The 16273-nt window shown below is 53.0% G+C and overlaps 1 protein-coding gene across 2 annotated transcripts in view; it reads left to right on the forward strand.

The window, feature by feature from the left end:
* RFX8 (regulatory factor X8) overlaps nt 1–16273 on the forward strand; it is a 72279-nt gene that overhangs the window by 49517 nt on the left and 6489 nt on the right. For both annotated transcript variants that reach the window (XM_082427090.1, XM_082427091.1), the window contains exons 10-14: nt 743–801; nt 2190–2346; nt 5644–5738; nt 9412–9526; nt 13011–13327. In XM_082427090.1, the coding sequence (XP_082283216.1) occupies nt 743–801; nt 2190–2346; nt 5644–5738; nt 9412–9526; nt 13011–13327 (743 nt within the window). The remainder of the gene's footprint in view (nt 1–742; nt 802–2189; nt 2347–5643; nt 5739–9411; nt 9527–13010; nt 13328–16273) is intronic.

Here is a 16273-nt window from a genome sequence, read left to right on the forward strand (position 1 = left end):
CCTAGTCGCCCCCGCCCCCCGCCATTGCTCCCCGCCAGCTCCTACCTACGCGTTAAGGCCCAGGCAGAATGTCCCCTTCCAGATGAAGCCGTCCCTGATACCTTCTTCCGCTAGAACCGCTCACTTCCTTCTCCCTGTGTCTCACGTTGCCGGGAGCACTTACTCTGCCGTTGGGACGCTGTTTGTGCCCCCGGTAACCTACCCTTCGTGGGGAGCCCCTGGAGGGTGGAGGTCATTCCCCTTCATCCAGCCGTGCATCCAGCACCCAGCAGACGCTGCACGAGTGTCCCCGGGAAGTGAATATGTGAATAAATGAATAAATGAGTACATCCAGGAGAGCACCTCCTCTTCATGTTTTCTCATTTCTGATCGTTTCCTGAGGAGAGCACGTAGAGATGAGAAGTTGGGGGAAGTCAGGGTTCCTGGGCAAAATCCTCAACTTCATGGAGCACACGGCAGACGCTGGAGGACATCATTTTCCTGGCGTTGCGCGAGCGGGGGGTGCGGTTGAGTCAATGCGCCCCTGCCGGGATCTCGGAGCCACTTGGGAAGGGGCGAGCGGGCAGGGGGGTGAGGGTGCTGGGGGCCTGGCTGGGTGGGGCAGGTGGACGGCTCTGCCCTCCTGGGCAGATGGGCGTGCCACCTGTATGCGCTGCGTGCAGGCGCCTCCTCGTCCCTGCCTTCCTGGGTGCAAACTTGAAGTTACAGTATCAATAATGGCCGTGTGTATTGTTCTTCACAGAAGTTACTGTGTTTGTCAAAAGACTAAGAAGAAAGACATACCTTTCCAACATGGCAAAGGTAGGTCTCAGGCAACCAGACAGTAGGGGACAAAGCAGCTTTCCCAAAGCGAAAAGTGAAGGCTGCCAGTGTCCCTCAGAGCGGGAAGCAGGCCCTGTGCAGGGAGGCCGGCCCACCCACCTGGAGGGCAGAGGACAGCTTGCTGGGCCCCAGGTGCTCAGGTGGAAGCCACCCCCTCCTCCCCTCCGGCCTCCAGGCTCTGCCCGTGGAGGAGAGGACGCAGGGCCAGCAGGTCAAGGTTCTAAAGTTCCAGAGGGAGGCCCCCCAGGGGTGGCATCCCGGGCAAGCCAACATCAGAGGTGGAAGGGCATCGTAGCAGAGCCTAGGACAGACGGACGGGCAGACAGACCCTGCACCCTGTGCATATGGCCCTGTGGACTCTGTGTGTCGGGGCCACCAGGTCCTCGGCTCCGACCTTCTCACTCCTGGGTGTTAGGGGAGGGGAGAGAGGGGCTGAAGGAGAGGTTCTAGGATCTGTTCTGAAATCCCACGGCGGCAGATGGAGACGGAGCCTGGGACCGGCCCTCTGCCCCAAATCAGCCCCGGCCAGGGGGTTCGCCCAGCCAGGCCCGCCCTTTGACCATCTCCATCCTCCACCAGAAGGGTTGTTTCTCCTTCTGAGCTAGAGGCCCATCGGGTTCTTGGCACTTTCACCTTCCCGACTGGGGCGATGGCAACGACCTTGCAACCCGACCTCCATCCCTACCCACTGGGGCGGTCAGCACAGGGTCCAGAGCCTGCCCTGCTGGGAGCCGCACCTTTACACTCACTGTTCCAGGAGAGTTCACTTAATAGCCAAGGGCCCCTTTCCTCTCCGTAAAACAGACACGGCTGTGGTGCCTGCCCTTGGGGCCGGTGTGAGGATGATGACTCACCGCTCGTCCTGCAGACCCCGAACACGTAAGGGATAGGTTTGTCCCATTGGACGGCGGAGACCCACTTCGCTGCCCAAGGCTCCCCAGAGGAAGGACAGGAGAGCTCCTGGGTCCCCACAGCCGTCCTGCAGAGTCCGGCCGCCCTGTTGCTTCTCCAGAACCGCACTTGCCTGGCAGAGCCCAGTCACCACTGTTTCCCTCTCGAGAGAATTCAGGCTCCTTGCTCGGGGTGCAGAGGACAAGGAACCGGGAGGAGGAGCTGCAGGGCCCTGAGACATCTGCCCGGGAGCAGAAGTGTTCTAAGTGCTGAGTTTCAGAAAGGCAGTTCTAGAATGTGTGCAATTTGAACATTTTGATCGTCATTTAGGATTCAGTTGTAACGGGCAAAAATACCCAAATCCACTTTTCTTTCTCTTCGACAGCAAGAAAATTTTGGTAATTTGGAGAGGGGGCATTAGGCCCAAGTAAGATGACAAGATTTCATTAAGTGTAGCGTTTGCCGTTTGTCTTTAGACCATGAGAACGGTGCTGGAAAACAGCAGGAGAGCCAGCCTCCTGAAGTCGGATCTGCGCGCCATCATCCGTCAGGGCGCTTTGGATATTTCCGAGAAAGCCCTGAGGAGTAACCCGAGCGGCACTGACGACCTGGAGGAGAACACAGAGATGAAATGTAATCCTCTTTCCTCGGCTGCTTGGTTGCAGTGTTTGGTATATAGTCAGGGCTGGTACGGCCATCACTGATTTATAGATTTCCTAAGAGATTTAGAACGTTCCTCTTAGACGTTATAATTTATCTGCTTGCACACCTCTTCCTGCAGAAGGTGAGGAGTGCCCCGAGAACCTTCTTCCAGGGCCTGCCCTGGGGTCCGTAGCGCCAGGACATATTTGCCGAGTGAGTGTGGTTGCTGATTGACAGTATTTCTTGTCTCCTTTGGAAAACCCTCCTGCATCCCTCTTGTAGATGCACAGATCGCCTCTTCGGGCCTGAATGGGATTGACTTAGCTCTCTACCTTGCCAGTTTCTGCTCTAACTGTAGTTTTGTTTGTTTGTTTCCACACCCTCGCAGCTTGTGGGATTTTTAGTTCCCCGACCACCAGGGATTGAACCCCGGCCCACGGCAGTGAGAGCGCAGAGCCCTAACCACTGGACCGCCAGGGAATTCCTGCACCAAGTGTTATTTTTAACAATGTGAAGTTTAACGGTGGTGCTTTGACCTTATTTAACTACTTTACAAACAAGTGCTATATAAGCCCATGAATATTCTTGCCCTTTGCTATTGTCCGGGGAAGGGGGAATTTCCCCCTCTACCCGTCTTGAGTTCTCCTGGCTGGACTAATAATCAACCTGACGCAAGACAGGTTCACAGGAGAAAAAGACACAAATTTTAATTCGTGTGCACAGAGGTCTTATAGAAATAGGACCTAAGAAGTAGACAAAGAAACTTAGGTTTTGGGGTGCCCAATTAGTGAAGAAGCTAAACAGAATTGGGGCTTGGGTAGTAAATTAAAGAACTAACATGGTTTGGGACTTCCCTGGCTGTCCAGTGGTTAGGACTCCGTGCTTTCATGGCCGAGGGCCTGGGTTCAATCCCTGCTCGGGGAACTAAGATCCCACAAGTTTGGCGGCGCAGCCAAAAAAAAAAAAGTAACATGGTTTGTTTATACATGGTTTGTTCTCAGCCTGAATTCCCTGTCTCTGGGGATAAGGGTGTCTCTTCACATCCTGGTGCCGGAAGGGCACCTCTCACACCGGAGATTTATTTCCTGTTTTCAGGGAGACCGAGGGGAAGAGTCAGTGTCCTTCCTGTGTTGGCCGTTTCTTAAGTAACTTTTCAATCAAATTAACCAATATGCCACTGAGGCACATATTGGAGCCGCCTACTCTGGGCCCCGACACTATCTGACAATTGTAGTTAATCTTAAGGAAGAAAATCTCCATTCTGATGCCAAAATCCGGCCTCTGTACACTGGTGCCAGATTAAATCTCAGAGTTGTGGGTGAAGTAGAAAGAAATAGCTTTATTGCTTTGCCAGGCAAAGGGGGCCACAGCGGGCTCATGCCCTCAAGACTGTGTGTCCTGCCCTGGAGGGGGTCGTGAGGAGTCTTATAGCGTTCAAGGGGCAGGGCGTGGTCAGCTCGTGGACACTCTTCTGATTGGCTGGTGGTGAGGTCATCGGGAGTCGGCATCATCAACCTTCTGGTTCCAAGCGGTCTGGGGTCTCCCTGCTCGTGGGCAGCAGACAGTTAACTTCTCCCACCTGGAGGAGGTTTCAGTATCTGCAAAACAGCTCAAGGGACATGGCTCAGAATATTCTCTAGAGTCCTTGAGGAGGAACTAAAGGTCCTTGACTGTATTTAATGGCTAAAGTATTATTATTTTGTCTTGCTTGCCTGTTTTCCTTTCTTTCTGCATTTTCTCACTTCTCTGATTAAATTTCTTCTTCGGCTAAAGTTTTTCTGCAGACAAAAGGCAGGCGGAGGACACGGGTGGAGGTGTATTCTGGGAAGGCCCCGTAGGGTGCTGCCTCAGTTACAGTTCCACGCGTGGTGGCATCACTGGGAGGGGACAGTCGCCACAGCAGGAGGCTCCCCACTCGGGGGGGGGCGGGAGCTGCTTCAGGAGGGGCTGCAGACCAGTTACCACCTCCTCCCCCAGTCGCTAGGCTTTGGTCTGAGGGCTGCCGGGAGGGGTCAGCCATGCATAAAGCTGCCCCCCAGTGCCTGGAGCCCCCTCAAGGCGTGGGCTGTGGGCTTCATCACGGCCCACCCAACACGGGGCTGGCACACGGGGGCACCTCAGCATTTCACGACCAGATGGCTACGTGGATTCAGCAATGCATAAAAGCACCGCAAAGTATCCTGTCCTCTTCCTTTGACCTTGAGGTGGGGCTGACTTGGTAGGATTGTACCAGCTATTAAAATAATGAAATGGGTCCTTACTTGTTGCAGAGTAGCTCCCTCCCCCCACCGCTTGCCTGTCCCAAATCCCAGATCCTCCCCTGGGAGACTCCCCTCCAACCAGACCAGCAGCTGAAAGGTGAACACCTAACCCAGCAGGCCTTAGGGCAGTGGAAGCCCCCCCTCCCAGGCCACTGGCTTCCCCAGCAATCCCAGCTGGCCACCCAAACCTTGCTCTCAACCCCAGCCCAAGCCCAGGGAGACCCAGGAGGCATGAGGCCTCTCCCCCAGCTGCCCGTCAGCCTGCCAGGGGCTCCTGGCCTCCAGTTGGCATCCTTGCGTGTCCTTTCCAGAGGACACGTCGCTGGCAGGGAGACAGCATGACCCCTGGCAGACGAATGCCTGAGATGTGCCTGGAAGATCTTCCAGACGGAGCCTGACCAAACCTGCACCAGGGCTATGGCAGCCCACTGGGTTTTCTAAATCTCCTTGGCACACGGGGGCACTCAGACAGGTGGAGGAGGGGCCAAAGGCTGAACTTCCACTCTCAGCGCTGCCTGCATGGGTGCGGGACCCAAGTCCCAACGTCGCACACTTGGGCTGCAGCCCTTGGGCCTGTACTGACAGGGTCTGTAGCCCTGGGCAACTCACCTAACATCCCTCGGCGGCTTTGATGTCCACCGTCAGTTAAAGGACTTGAACAAACCGCCCCCTTTATAAAAATGGCAGGGATGGGTGAGGTCACGTCTGTATCCTGCAGTGAGCTCACTTGGAGCCGGGTTCTGTGTAATTACAAGGTGTAGTTATGATTTCAAACTATTTCTTCCCATTTCAACAAGTAGCCCAGGGGATTGCTAGAAGGCAAGACCACAGAGCTCTGAACCAGACAACCTGGGGTGACAGATGCAGCCCAAGGCAGCCTTTGTGTTCAAAATGAGGGCGAGGCCCCAGGGAATTCCTTTGAACTGCAGTGCGGATGTTATCCCCTAGGTCACCTGGGATACAAATACCTACTGGGGAATTCTGCTCTACTGCTCACAATCATTGGGTTTGTTTTGTCTGTTGATAGGTTTGAGCAGTTTAATTTCTTTGCTGGGGACGTCAACAGACCTCAGTGTATTCCTGAATTGTCTGTGTTCAAATCTCCAAACATCTGTCTTCCAGGTACAAAACCATGATTTTTTTTTTTAAGAGAAGAAGTGGGTGTGGGTCATTCTAGCTACATTATAGCACTGAGTGCCCAGGACCTGGTGCAAAGGAAAAGGTTTTCTCTGGCACTCTGGACAGAAATGTGTCAAGGCCGGGACGGGGGTTCAGGATGGGAAAGTGGTGTCTCAGAGGCTGGCACATCATGCAGCTCTGTGTGTGTGTGTGTTTGCTTGCAAGTGAGCACATGTGTGCATATGTGAGCATGTCTGTGCGTGGGAGGGCATGTGAGTGGGTGTGGGCAGGTAAGTGTTAGTGTGCAGTGGAGTATGTGTGCCCCAAGCAGGAGTGTTTAGGAGGGAGATGGGTTTGTCTGTTTGGGGAGAATGGTACTCATCTGGGGGATTTGCAGGCAGTCCCAGTAAGGTGTCAGGCTTGGGTTCACAGAAGCCAAGGTGAATTGGCTTTGGACGTGGGCGGATTTGGTCCTTCTGCTGGACGTGTCACTTGGACTGACCTCTCAGTAGGCCCGTTGGCTTGACTGTCATCATCACCCTCATCAGCAGTCACAGTACCAAATCAGGTCCAGCTGCTTGCAGCTCAAAAATCAGTACTCAAGAGAGGCGGATGTTGGCAGAAAGGGAAATTGCCTTTGAGCAGAATACCGGCAGTCCGGGGAGACGGTAGACTCAACGTCCCCCAAAACCACCTCCGAAGATTCTGCTCGACCAAGAAAGTTTTTAAAGCGGAAAAGGGAAGTCATCTCAGTTAATCACTGAGATGGGGGGTCGGAGTGGTGCCATGCCCCACTGTGTGCAGGCTTGTCGACTTCCTGTGCTCGCTCTTTAGATGCTATCCTGTTCACACAGTTTGTCCTTGAGATCACTAAAGGGGAAGCTGAGGAAGAGATCGGTCATCTGTTAATTACTTCTTCATTTCTGTTTCTTTGATCTATGGAAAGAACCAACAAGTTAGGCAAAGTATCGTGTGATCAAAAGGTTTGAAAGGTGTGCTAGGGCCGGAGATGAGTAGAGCGTGGGGGCGCCTGGTTTAAGGTTAGTGATGAGACGAAGGGACCTCCTGCAGAGAGCTCTTTTCTGCCCAAAGCTGCCGACAGTCACCCTGTGAGAGCGAAGGATGCCGTCAGGGGACGCCCCAGCACCCTGGCCCCAGTGGGCCCGAAACACGGGGCCTCCCGCCCCTCGAGGCATCGTACTCTGAAGGCCAAGGCAGCAGGAGAAGACCTTGACGAGGGAGTTGGGTTCCACTGGGAGGTGAAGGGCAGATAGGATTAAAAGAAGCTGAGAAAGGGAGACACCGTTCCCGAGACAGGACGGCAGGAGCGGAGTGGGCGTAGGGAAAGTGGGGGACCGGTCTAGGGAAGAGGGGGACATCTCTGCAGCAGAGAGCAAGGACCTGGAGGGCCTGGGACCAGAACGTGACTCGGGTTTTCTCCTTAAGCCTCCAGCCACATGTCTTCCTGCCCCCTCCATCTCCCCCAGAAAACCCAGGAAGGAGCTTGAAAGCTGTTCCCAAGCCTTGGCAGGTGTCTGTTTCCATTCTTTGCTCCTTGGATATAATCTTTCCAGATTCTGTGTGGTTTTGATTCCCCCTCCTTGGTCCTCGGCAAAGCTCACTTGCACCAGTGGTAACGTGCGCGGGTGCATAGCTGCAGAGACAGCGATTCATTCGACAGGATGAAGCTGTCCATCCTCTGGTCCTTGTTTCAGACACTCACGCAGCCTCCACTTCACCCCCGCTGAGCCCACTGAGACCGTTGGTACCGGTCCTGCGTGCAAGACCGTGTAACGCGGTGTTTCCGTCCTCACCCCTGCAGCGTCACCCATGAGGCGTCTTCGAAAAATGGTGGTTTTGTAACTGCCTGCCTTTGAAGGGCTTGTTTTTGTAAAACAACCTGGCTGATAAAAAAAAAAAAAACAAAACCACAAACTATTGTCAATGAGATACTCAGACTGTTAAAATGTGAACCCTCGGGCTTGTCCAAGATGACTAATGGCCTCAAGTTGTTACACCTGGCAGAGCCAGAGGAGAGAAACGCTCAGCTCTGTCGTGCTTCATTTCGGTCCCCTGCTTCTCGTGCAGTTTGGGCCCAGGAGTCATTTCTAAATGTAGGAACCTGGGGTATCACGCTGCCGGCAAGAGGAGGAAAGCTGGGTAAATGTCTGTGTTCACGTGTGAACGTTTGTGTGGAGATCGCCCACGGCTCCTTCTCTGGATGGTTTTAGGAAGCATCCCTGTGTGTGTTGAACACCAGCCGGGCTCCCCCCACCCCACCCCGAGAGCCCCGTTCCAGGTGGTCCCAAGTCGTGGGGGGAGGGTGCCGCTGCCGAGGGAGGTCTGTTCCCAAACCCCAGTTCACGTGCCCGATGCACAGTGAGGCCACTCAAACTGAAAGGCTGGAGTTTGGAGCAGAGAAAGGTTTACTGCAGGGCCGAGCAAGGAGACCAGGAAGGAGATGGGTGGCTCGGGCTCAGAATACCCCGCACGCCCGGAAGGGTTTCAACAAAGCAATTTGAAAGGCTAGGTGAGGGGAGGGGCCGGGTCCCAGGGTGTGTGGTCAGCTCGTGCACAGTTCTCTGATTGGTTGATGGTGATCAGTCCTTAGGCCCCAGCAGGTCTCATGATCATCAGGTAGTTAATTTCTTCCATTTGCTGGGGGGGTTTTAGCATCTGAAACTCAGGAAATATGCATGAGATACTATTGTCTAGGTACTTCAGAGAGGAGCTACAGCAGAGGATATTGGGGGAGGGGAGGTTCTGTCCTGGGAGGGCCCCATAGGGTCCCGCTTGGTTACAGGTCCACACCCACCCAGAGCCCAGGGCGGGCCTTTGGGGGCTCTCAGCGGGGCCTGAACAGAAACCGAGAGGAAAGGGCATCTCCTTATTTCCGGCCAGTCCCTGCCGTTCTTCCTCGGAGACTTGCGGTTGAGTCCCTGGGTGGTCCTCACGCGGGAGACTCAGGAGAGGCTCAGGGGGTTCACTCCAACCTGTGCTGGAAATTACCAACTCTGTTGGTTTGTAACTCACCTGAAATGTGGCCCGAGGCTGCTGTCAATCTAGTGGGGAGTTCCTTAGTCTGCACGTGGAGGCATCTCCCGGGTACCCAGTTTAGTGCCACTCAGGCCATCCAATGACCTTGGCTCCGCTGGACACACAGGTGGGCCTTCCGGGCCTCAGATAATTCACCCGGCACAGCGGCCAGCTTTGTGCTTTGCAAAGTCAGCACCCTTCCTTCCATCGCTGTGGGACTCTGGGCCCCTTCTTCACGGTATCAGACTTGCCAAGTGTAAATTAGCCCCCGACCCTCTCGGAGGCAACTGCCAAGGGGGCTGCAGCACGGCGGTCCTGCAGGCCTCCCTCCCCTGTTGCTCCCCACAAGTGACCTTTTTCTAAAAAAATTGTGTGGGATTAAAAAAAGGAAGTAAGCCGCTCTCCCACCTCCTGCCTTCTCCCCACCCACTTCAAAGGGTTCTGCCTGGAACCATCCCCACAGGAGACGGTGCAAGACCGGGCCCAGGCCTGGGCCTCCTCGCACCTCGTCTTTCCTTCTTCCTGCCGCGCTTTGGCCTCGTGAGACTGTCTGTGCACCACCCGAGGGTGCATTTGACAACACGCTCGCCTTGATTTTTATCATAAACCCCAGCATTTTCTTCTCTCTAAAATGTCACAGCCGAGCAGAAGCAAAGAGGAGTTGATCAGATTGGCCGCCAGCTTCCAGCTGAGATGGAATTTCCTCCTCACGGCCGTGAGCAAAGCTATGACCCTCTGGCACAGAGACAGCTTCGGTAAGTCCGAGAACGCACAGCATTTTGTATTCTACCTTTTACAGATGTTATGACAGCCTAAGCGTTTTCCACATTGCTACCTGGAACCCACTCGTCTTTTTCTCACCTTTCTATGTAAAATACAACACACAGAGAACCACACACACAAAAAACCATATTAATGTTTTTATTATGGCAGTATGGTAGTTCATCAAACAGCTGGACCTCGCCTCACTCTCCTGTCAATGAAAATAATCAATCAACAATCTAAAATAAGAATAGAAAAGGGTTTTATTTGAGCCAAACTGAGGACTAGCCTGGAAGCCAGCTTCCCAGATGACTCTGAGAAACTGCTCCGGAGAGCAGCACAGTTTTATATCTTGTCAGAACAAAGAACATTAAACAAGTCAGGGTTTCATTTCTTCAAGGTTATTTAAAAAACAAAAACAAAAAACCAGCAAGTACCCAGCGAGTCAGTATGGCCTTGTCACCTGGGAAGGGGGACTTACCATCAAAGGAGTAACCAGTATCGGTGTCCCAGGAAGAGAGGCATTTAATCTTTATTTTTGACATGGACATTCTTTACTTCTGGTCAGTGTGTCCTTTTCTCTAATAATTAAAGCAGAGGTACAGTGTAGGTTTGATAGGCGACACACAGGCTATTTTAGTTAACATCAAATTCAAGTTCACTCATGTATAAGCCAGAATGACTTCCCTGTATCTCAATATGTGGACATGTCTTTTGTCACTCCCCTGCCATCATTGTCGGACGCGCGGGAAACCTCCCCTGGCATTTGAATTGTGCGCTTTCAGACATTGTGAGAAAAGCAGCAAGCGTCCTCTTTTTCTCCATCTCCCAACTGAGATGGTCCAAAAAATGGGTTCTTTGGGGGCACCCGGATTTAACCTTCAGGAATAAGAGTTGATAAAGTTCCCACTGCGTGCAGATGGTGGAAAGAGTAAAGCAGTGTCTGTTTTGCCAACTTTCTGGTCCAGTAGAGGGTCTTTCTGGGCCCGGGGGGTCCCATCTGTCACAGCTGTGGTACAGACACAGCACAGGAGAGTCGCGGGGAGGGACAGTCACCACTGAGCCCCCCAGCCCCACGGAGGGGATCACTCGTTTCAGCAGATGTCGTGCGTCCCTGCAAAGTCCCAGGCACCTTCCTGGGCACTGGACACACGGCCGTGGACAGACAGACAGACAGAGCCTCCAGCCCACAAACTCACACACCTAACAGGGCAAGGAATCCCTGCCCCAGGGCTGCCAGATGCCCTTGCGGCGGGTACACAGAACAGGAAGAGCAGACAAGCCCTGTTCTAGACAATTCTGCAAACACTGGGGCTCTTGGGAGGGTTGTGGCTGTACACAGCCATATATGTGACCCCCATTCGTCACGAGGCTCACCCCACAGATGAAGATGAGGGCAGAGTTCAGGTGCAACCACAGAAGGAAAGCCAGCTCTGTAGTTAGTGCTGTCGACTGAAAAAAATGCACAGCCTGAAAGTGGAGAGTTGTGTTTTATTCGGTGGACAAAACTGAGGACTAAGGTCCGGGACACAGCATCTCAGCTCACTCCGAGGGACGGCTCCAGAGAGGCAAGGCGGGGGCCAGGGTAGATAGGAGCAGTTTTTGCAACAAAGACCAGGTCGTCGGAACATCAAAAGACGACTGGTAATTAAAGAAAACCACACATCTCAAGGTAAGGAGTTCAGCACTTTCCTGCGTTCGGGCAGATGCAAGAGTCTGGGCTCCTTGCTGTCATCCCTTTGATGTGCTCCTCGGCTATCTGGGGCCAGTACCCTGCGTTTTCTCTTCCTGGGTCTCCTCAGGGTGCACGGCTGCGGGCGGCCGCAGCAGCTAATTGCTAGATGGGGGGCATCCTGCCTCTACCCTGAGTTCCCTCAGGGCTCACGGTCTCGGGGCGGCTGTCATGTGATGGCTTGATGGCTGCAAAATCCTTTGTTTACTGATAAGGCAGGTGGCCTTCTCACCTCACAGTGCGTTTCCCCTCTGCCTTCTTGGACCTTCACATGAAGTCAGAGTATTCACACCACTAGTTTTTCCCCTTCACGTGGACCGTGGTTTCACTAAGTTAAACAAGCCAGGAGTTGTTTGTGGGTCCGGCTTATTCCAGACCAGGCCATTGCCTCTCATGGAGCCAGATTCTCTCACCTGAGATCTAGCAGAGAATAGTGAATATTGTATAAAGCTTTGAAATGGACAGAAAGGGTCAACACAGCCTTCTGGTCTTCCACGGTCTTTGAGTTATTTTACAAATCTTGTAAATTGTATCAAACAGATAATAATGCAAATGATTCTCCTCCACACAAATGCAAACTAGTGTGTCAGCAGGAGGCAGCTGGTAACTGCCCTGAGCACAGAGCTGTGCGGCATCTGTTTGCAGATTACTGTCCGTGGCATTCTTTGTTGTCTGTGTATGTTTAGTGTCTTGAATTCTCTCTCTCTTTTTTTTAAATAAATTTATTTATTTATTTTTGGCTGCGTTGGGTCTTCATTGCTGCACCCGGGCTTTCTCTAGTTGCGGTGCACGGGCTTCTCATTGCGGTGGCTTCTCTTGTTGCAGAGCACAGGCTCTAGGCACGTGGGCTTCAATAGTTGTGGCACGCGGGCTCAGTAGTTGTGGCTCGCGGGCCCTAGAGCGCAGGCTCAGTAGTTGTGGCGCACGGGCTTAGTTGCTCCGCGGCATGTGGGATCTTCCCAGACCGGGGCTCGAACCCATGTCCCCTGCATTGGCAGGCAGATTCTTAACCACTGTGCCACCAGGGAAGTCCTGAATTCTCTTTTGAATCAGTTGCAACATCTTACTAGTTCTCTCATTAATTGAGTCCCGTAAAATCTTTGACCCACATTCATTTTATATTTGTATAAGAGTCATGGTTTTACCTTCATTAAGTAATCATCTTTTAACGATTATAACAGGCCAGATCTCCCCCCACCCCCATTGCTCAGATGAACATTAATTATCCTTTCCTTTTCTGGAACCAAAGGCCCTAGGATTCAGAGCACTCAGCAGAGCCACACGCCCTACTGTCCCCCACCCCAGACTCCCTAAGGACAACCCTTGCGGGCCCGCGTGAGAGAATGCGCCCCTTGCCCGCCTCCCTCCAGGAGATGCCGCCGTGCTACACGTGCCAACCACAGGCGGCCGAGGGGCACGTCCTCCAGCTCCGGGAGTGGCACCCATTTCTCCGTAGGGTTGCTTTCCTCCCACCTCACACTAGCTGGGTTTACGTTCCCTTCCGTGGCTCAGGCCATTAAGCTCCCTGTGCTTTCCGTCCGAAAGCCGCCTTGCTGGGTTCCTCTGGGTACGGGGTGCCGCACAGGTGACAGACGCTGCCCGGGGCCCTCAGGATCTGCCAGTAGGAGTGAGGCTTTAGTGCCCAGGAGTTCAAGGCCCCAGAAAAGCTGTTAGTTTCACAGGGATCTGTTTACTTGTCCATCTGTCTATCTACTTACTCATTTGGGGTTGTTATTTCAATGTAGGCTCCTGGCATCTGTTTCATCTGCTGCTTTTGGAATATGTGATTCACGTACTTCAGTCGTGCATCGAGGAGGACGAGGAGGGCGGTGACGTGGGAAATATCAAGGAGATGCTACCAGACGACCAGCCTCTTGTCCCGCCAGACCAGGAACTCTCCCACCCTCCAGACCCCTCCCCAGCTCAGGAGCGTAGAAGCCCGAGTGCGGATCCCCCCCGGGTGACACTGAGACACAAGAGCCACAGCCAGTGTGCCACGGAGGGGAGCAGCGTGGTCGTCAGGGTCCCGGGCTTCCTGGTGGACATCGTCACGGGCGACAAGGTACAGATGCTGGAGCGCCAACTTCCGTCGTGTTTTCAGGGAGCTGAGAACTGCCAGGTGGTTAGGAAGCCCACAGAGGGTATACGTTGTCCAAACAAGGGTACGGGATTCTAGCTTCATCTCAGCTTTAGCTGATTTTGCCAGGGGTGCTGAGAACGGCATGTCTGTTGACTGGTGGTCAGCTCTGAGACGTGCCCGGCTTGACGAGAGGTGTGGAGTATGGGGACGGCCCGAGCCTGGCCTTCCCAGAGCCTGCCTGGGACGGTTAGACTTGCTGAGCAGGAGATCACTGCCACTCAACAGGGTGACGTGCCCTGAAAATGCCTCTGGCGGCGTTTAAAGAAAGGAAACATTGAATAGTCTGAATAGAAAGGATATTGAAAAGATGGAATTGGGGTCCATCTTGAAAGATATAAAAATAAGAATTGCGGGAATTCCCTGGTGGTCCAGTAGGTAGGACTCCGCGCTTTCACTGCCGGGGCCTGGGTTCGATCCCCGGTCAGGGGACTAGGGTCGTGCAAGCCACACAGCGTGGCCAAAGAAATTAAAATAAAATAGCAAAAATAAGAATTGCTATTTATCGAACACCTACTATGTACCCTTGATACACATTCTCTCAAAACCATACAACCCTGTGCAGTATCTATTCTTATCATTTTCATGCCATGGATGAGGAAACGGAGGCTCAGAGAAGCTAAGCGAGCGGCCCAGAGTCACACAGCAAGTAGATAGCAGAACAGAGAGTGGTGCCCAGGCCTACCTGATCTCAAGTCCATTCTTCTCCCACAACACTAGATGGGAGGAGGCGGGTCCAGGCCCCGAGAAGAGTAGGACACAGGCTGCAGAGGTCTGAGGTGGGGCCTTGAATGCCGGGAAAAGGAGCCGGATTGATCAGGAAGCAGCTGATGCCCCTCTGTTGCTGCAGGGCAGGGGAGTGGGCTGGTTGGAAAAACATCCTGACAACCGTCAGTACTAATTTCTAAAACTCCTATACGCATGTTTGGAAGTTTAGCCTCTTTACATAGCATTGTTTTCACACCCACGAGTTCCGCTTTTGAGTAGATGAGGGGTTTGCTTAGCAGGAGACCACTGAAGGTGGGGGCGTGACCTCGACCTGGGTGAAACGTGGTCCCGGTCATGTGGCTGACTTACGCCTGAACTGTCCTTGCCCTGCAGTCCTCAGAATAACCAGAACCTTCCCTGGGCTTTCCTTCCTCATTCCAAGTGCACAGAACCTGGACAGACTGTTACTGAGCACAGCCGAACATGGTCAGACAAAAATAATAGGATCAGGAGCAGAAGAGCTGCCACTCCGTGGTCACCAGCCCTCTGTCTCTGTTTGGTCTCCGTTTGCTCACCTTGCGACAGTAAATTCGTATATCCAGCTGCCTTCCATGGTCTCAGTGCTGCAGGTTCCGACATGTGTCTGTAAATAAGAAACTCATCCCCTCCGGGAGTGTGTATGTGGAGCCCACAAGACGGCTGAGACAGGAAACAGGGAAATACTGGCCCCCGATAAGGGACCCATGGCGGGGGAGGGGCGCTGGGCTGCCCGAGAAGAGGACCAGCTGGGGGCAGTTCAGGCCCCGCTCTCGAGCTGGTGATTCAGGGCTGTGGGCAGACAGAAGGCCCAGCCAAGTCTGGAGAAGGGACCAGTTGGCCAGGCTGTGCCCAGGAGAGCCCTCTCCCGGCTCCTGACCCTGTGGAGAACACACCCCGTCCTGGCAACAGGGCCCCATGGCGGGGCTCACCCCAGTCACTTGGGAGCCCCAGTAGGACACGCATCTGTGCTGGACATCAGCACCACGTGTGCAGATCCCTGCTCACTGGCTGGGGCGAGGGACCAGCTGACATGCCCCTTGGTCACCAAGGTAACAGGGAGTCAGCTTATACCTCTTGGGCCACAGTTGGAAGCGGGTGGAGAGCAGACCCTGCTGAGGCCCCTGTGCTGGGCATTTAAAGGCACCATTTCAGCAACGCAGTGAGACGCTGTTATCATTGCCCCCATTTCACAGATGGTGTAACTGAGGCTCATGAGGGGTTGAGTCATGTTCCCAAGGTAACCTCGCTAATAATTGTCAGAGCAGGACTCCAAAGCTCCGTAGATCTTCCCAGGCTGTCGTTTCCTAGCACCCTCTCTCCCCAGAGGCTACTACCTACCATGTGCTTTAATTCCAAAAGCAGTGAGTTGGGAGTAGATTAAACATTCTTCAAGTCTGATGATTTGGGAAAATAAGCAGGCAGTTCTGGTACGTAACTTCCTGGGTTCAAGTTCCCCATCATCCACTCATTAGCTGAGAACCTTGGGCAAGTTGCTTAATTTATCTGCTCCTCGGTTTCCTCATCTGCAAAATGGAGATCAGTATATCTAATTCCACAGGGCTATAATGAGGTTTAAATAAGTTAATTATTGTAAAATTCTTAGAGCATAGTAAGTACCCATAACTCCAGTCATCATTATTATTTCTCCACCAAAACCTCCTAATCTGAACACCTTTCCAGAACACTCTCTACCCAATGCCCTAGCCACTCTGAAGTTCATGGCAAGGGGTTCGTTCCATCTATATTTAATTGGTGGAAACAGTAGAGGAGACATTAAATATTTTATTGAATGACATAATAAAGCAATACAAACAGATAAATGTCAGATAATCCAAGGTGATAGGCATTAGAGTTTAATTAAACCTGTTTCTGCTCGTGCGAGCCTGCTGAATTAGCTATAAGGACTTAATCTAACACCAAAAAATTACACTCATCTAATTTTCATTGCATTCATTAGTCAGTATTTGCACTCATCGTCAACAAAAAAGCACACCCTCCGCGTCCCGTCTGCATTCATCTGCCATGGGCTATCGCCCGTTCAGCTGCACATCTGGGGCTGCCCTGCACCAATGGTAACAACCTCAAGTGAGCAGTCCCCATTGCCATCTCCATCTGTCGCTCTTC

Source organism: Balaenoptera physalus, assembly GCF_965194825.1.
Source record: "Balaenoptera physalus genome assembly, chromosome: 15".
NCBI lineage: Eukaryota > Metazoa > Chordata > Mammalia > Artiodactyla > Balaenopteridae > Balaenoptera > Balaenoptera physalus.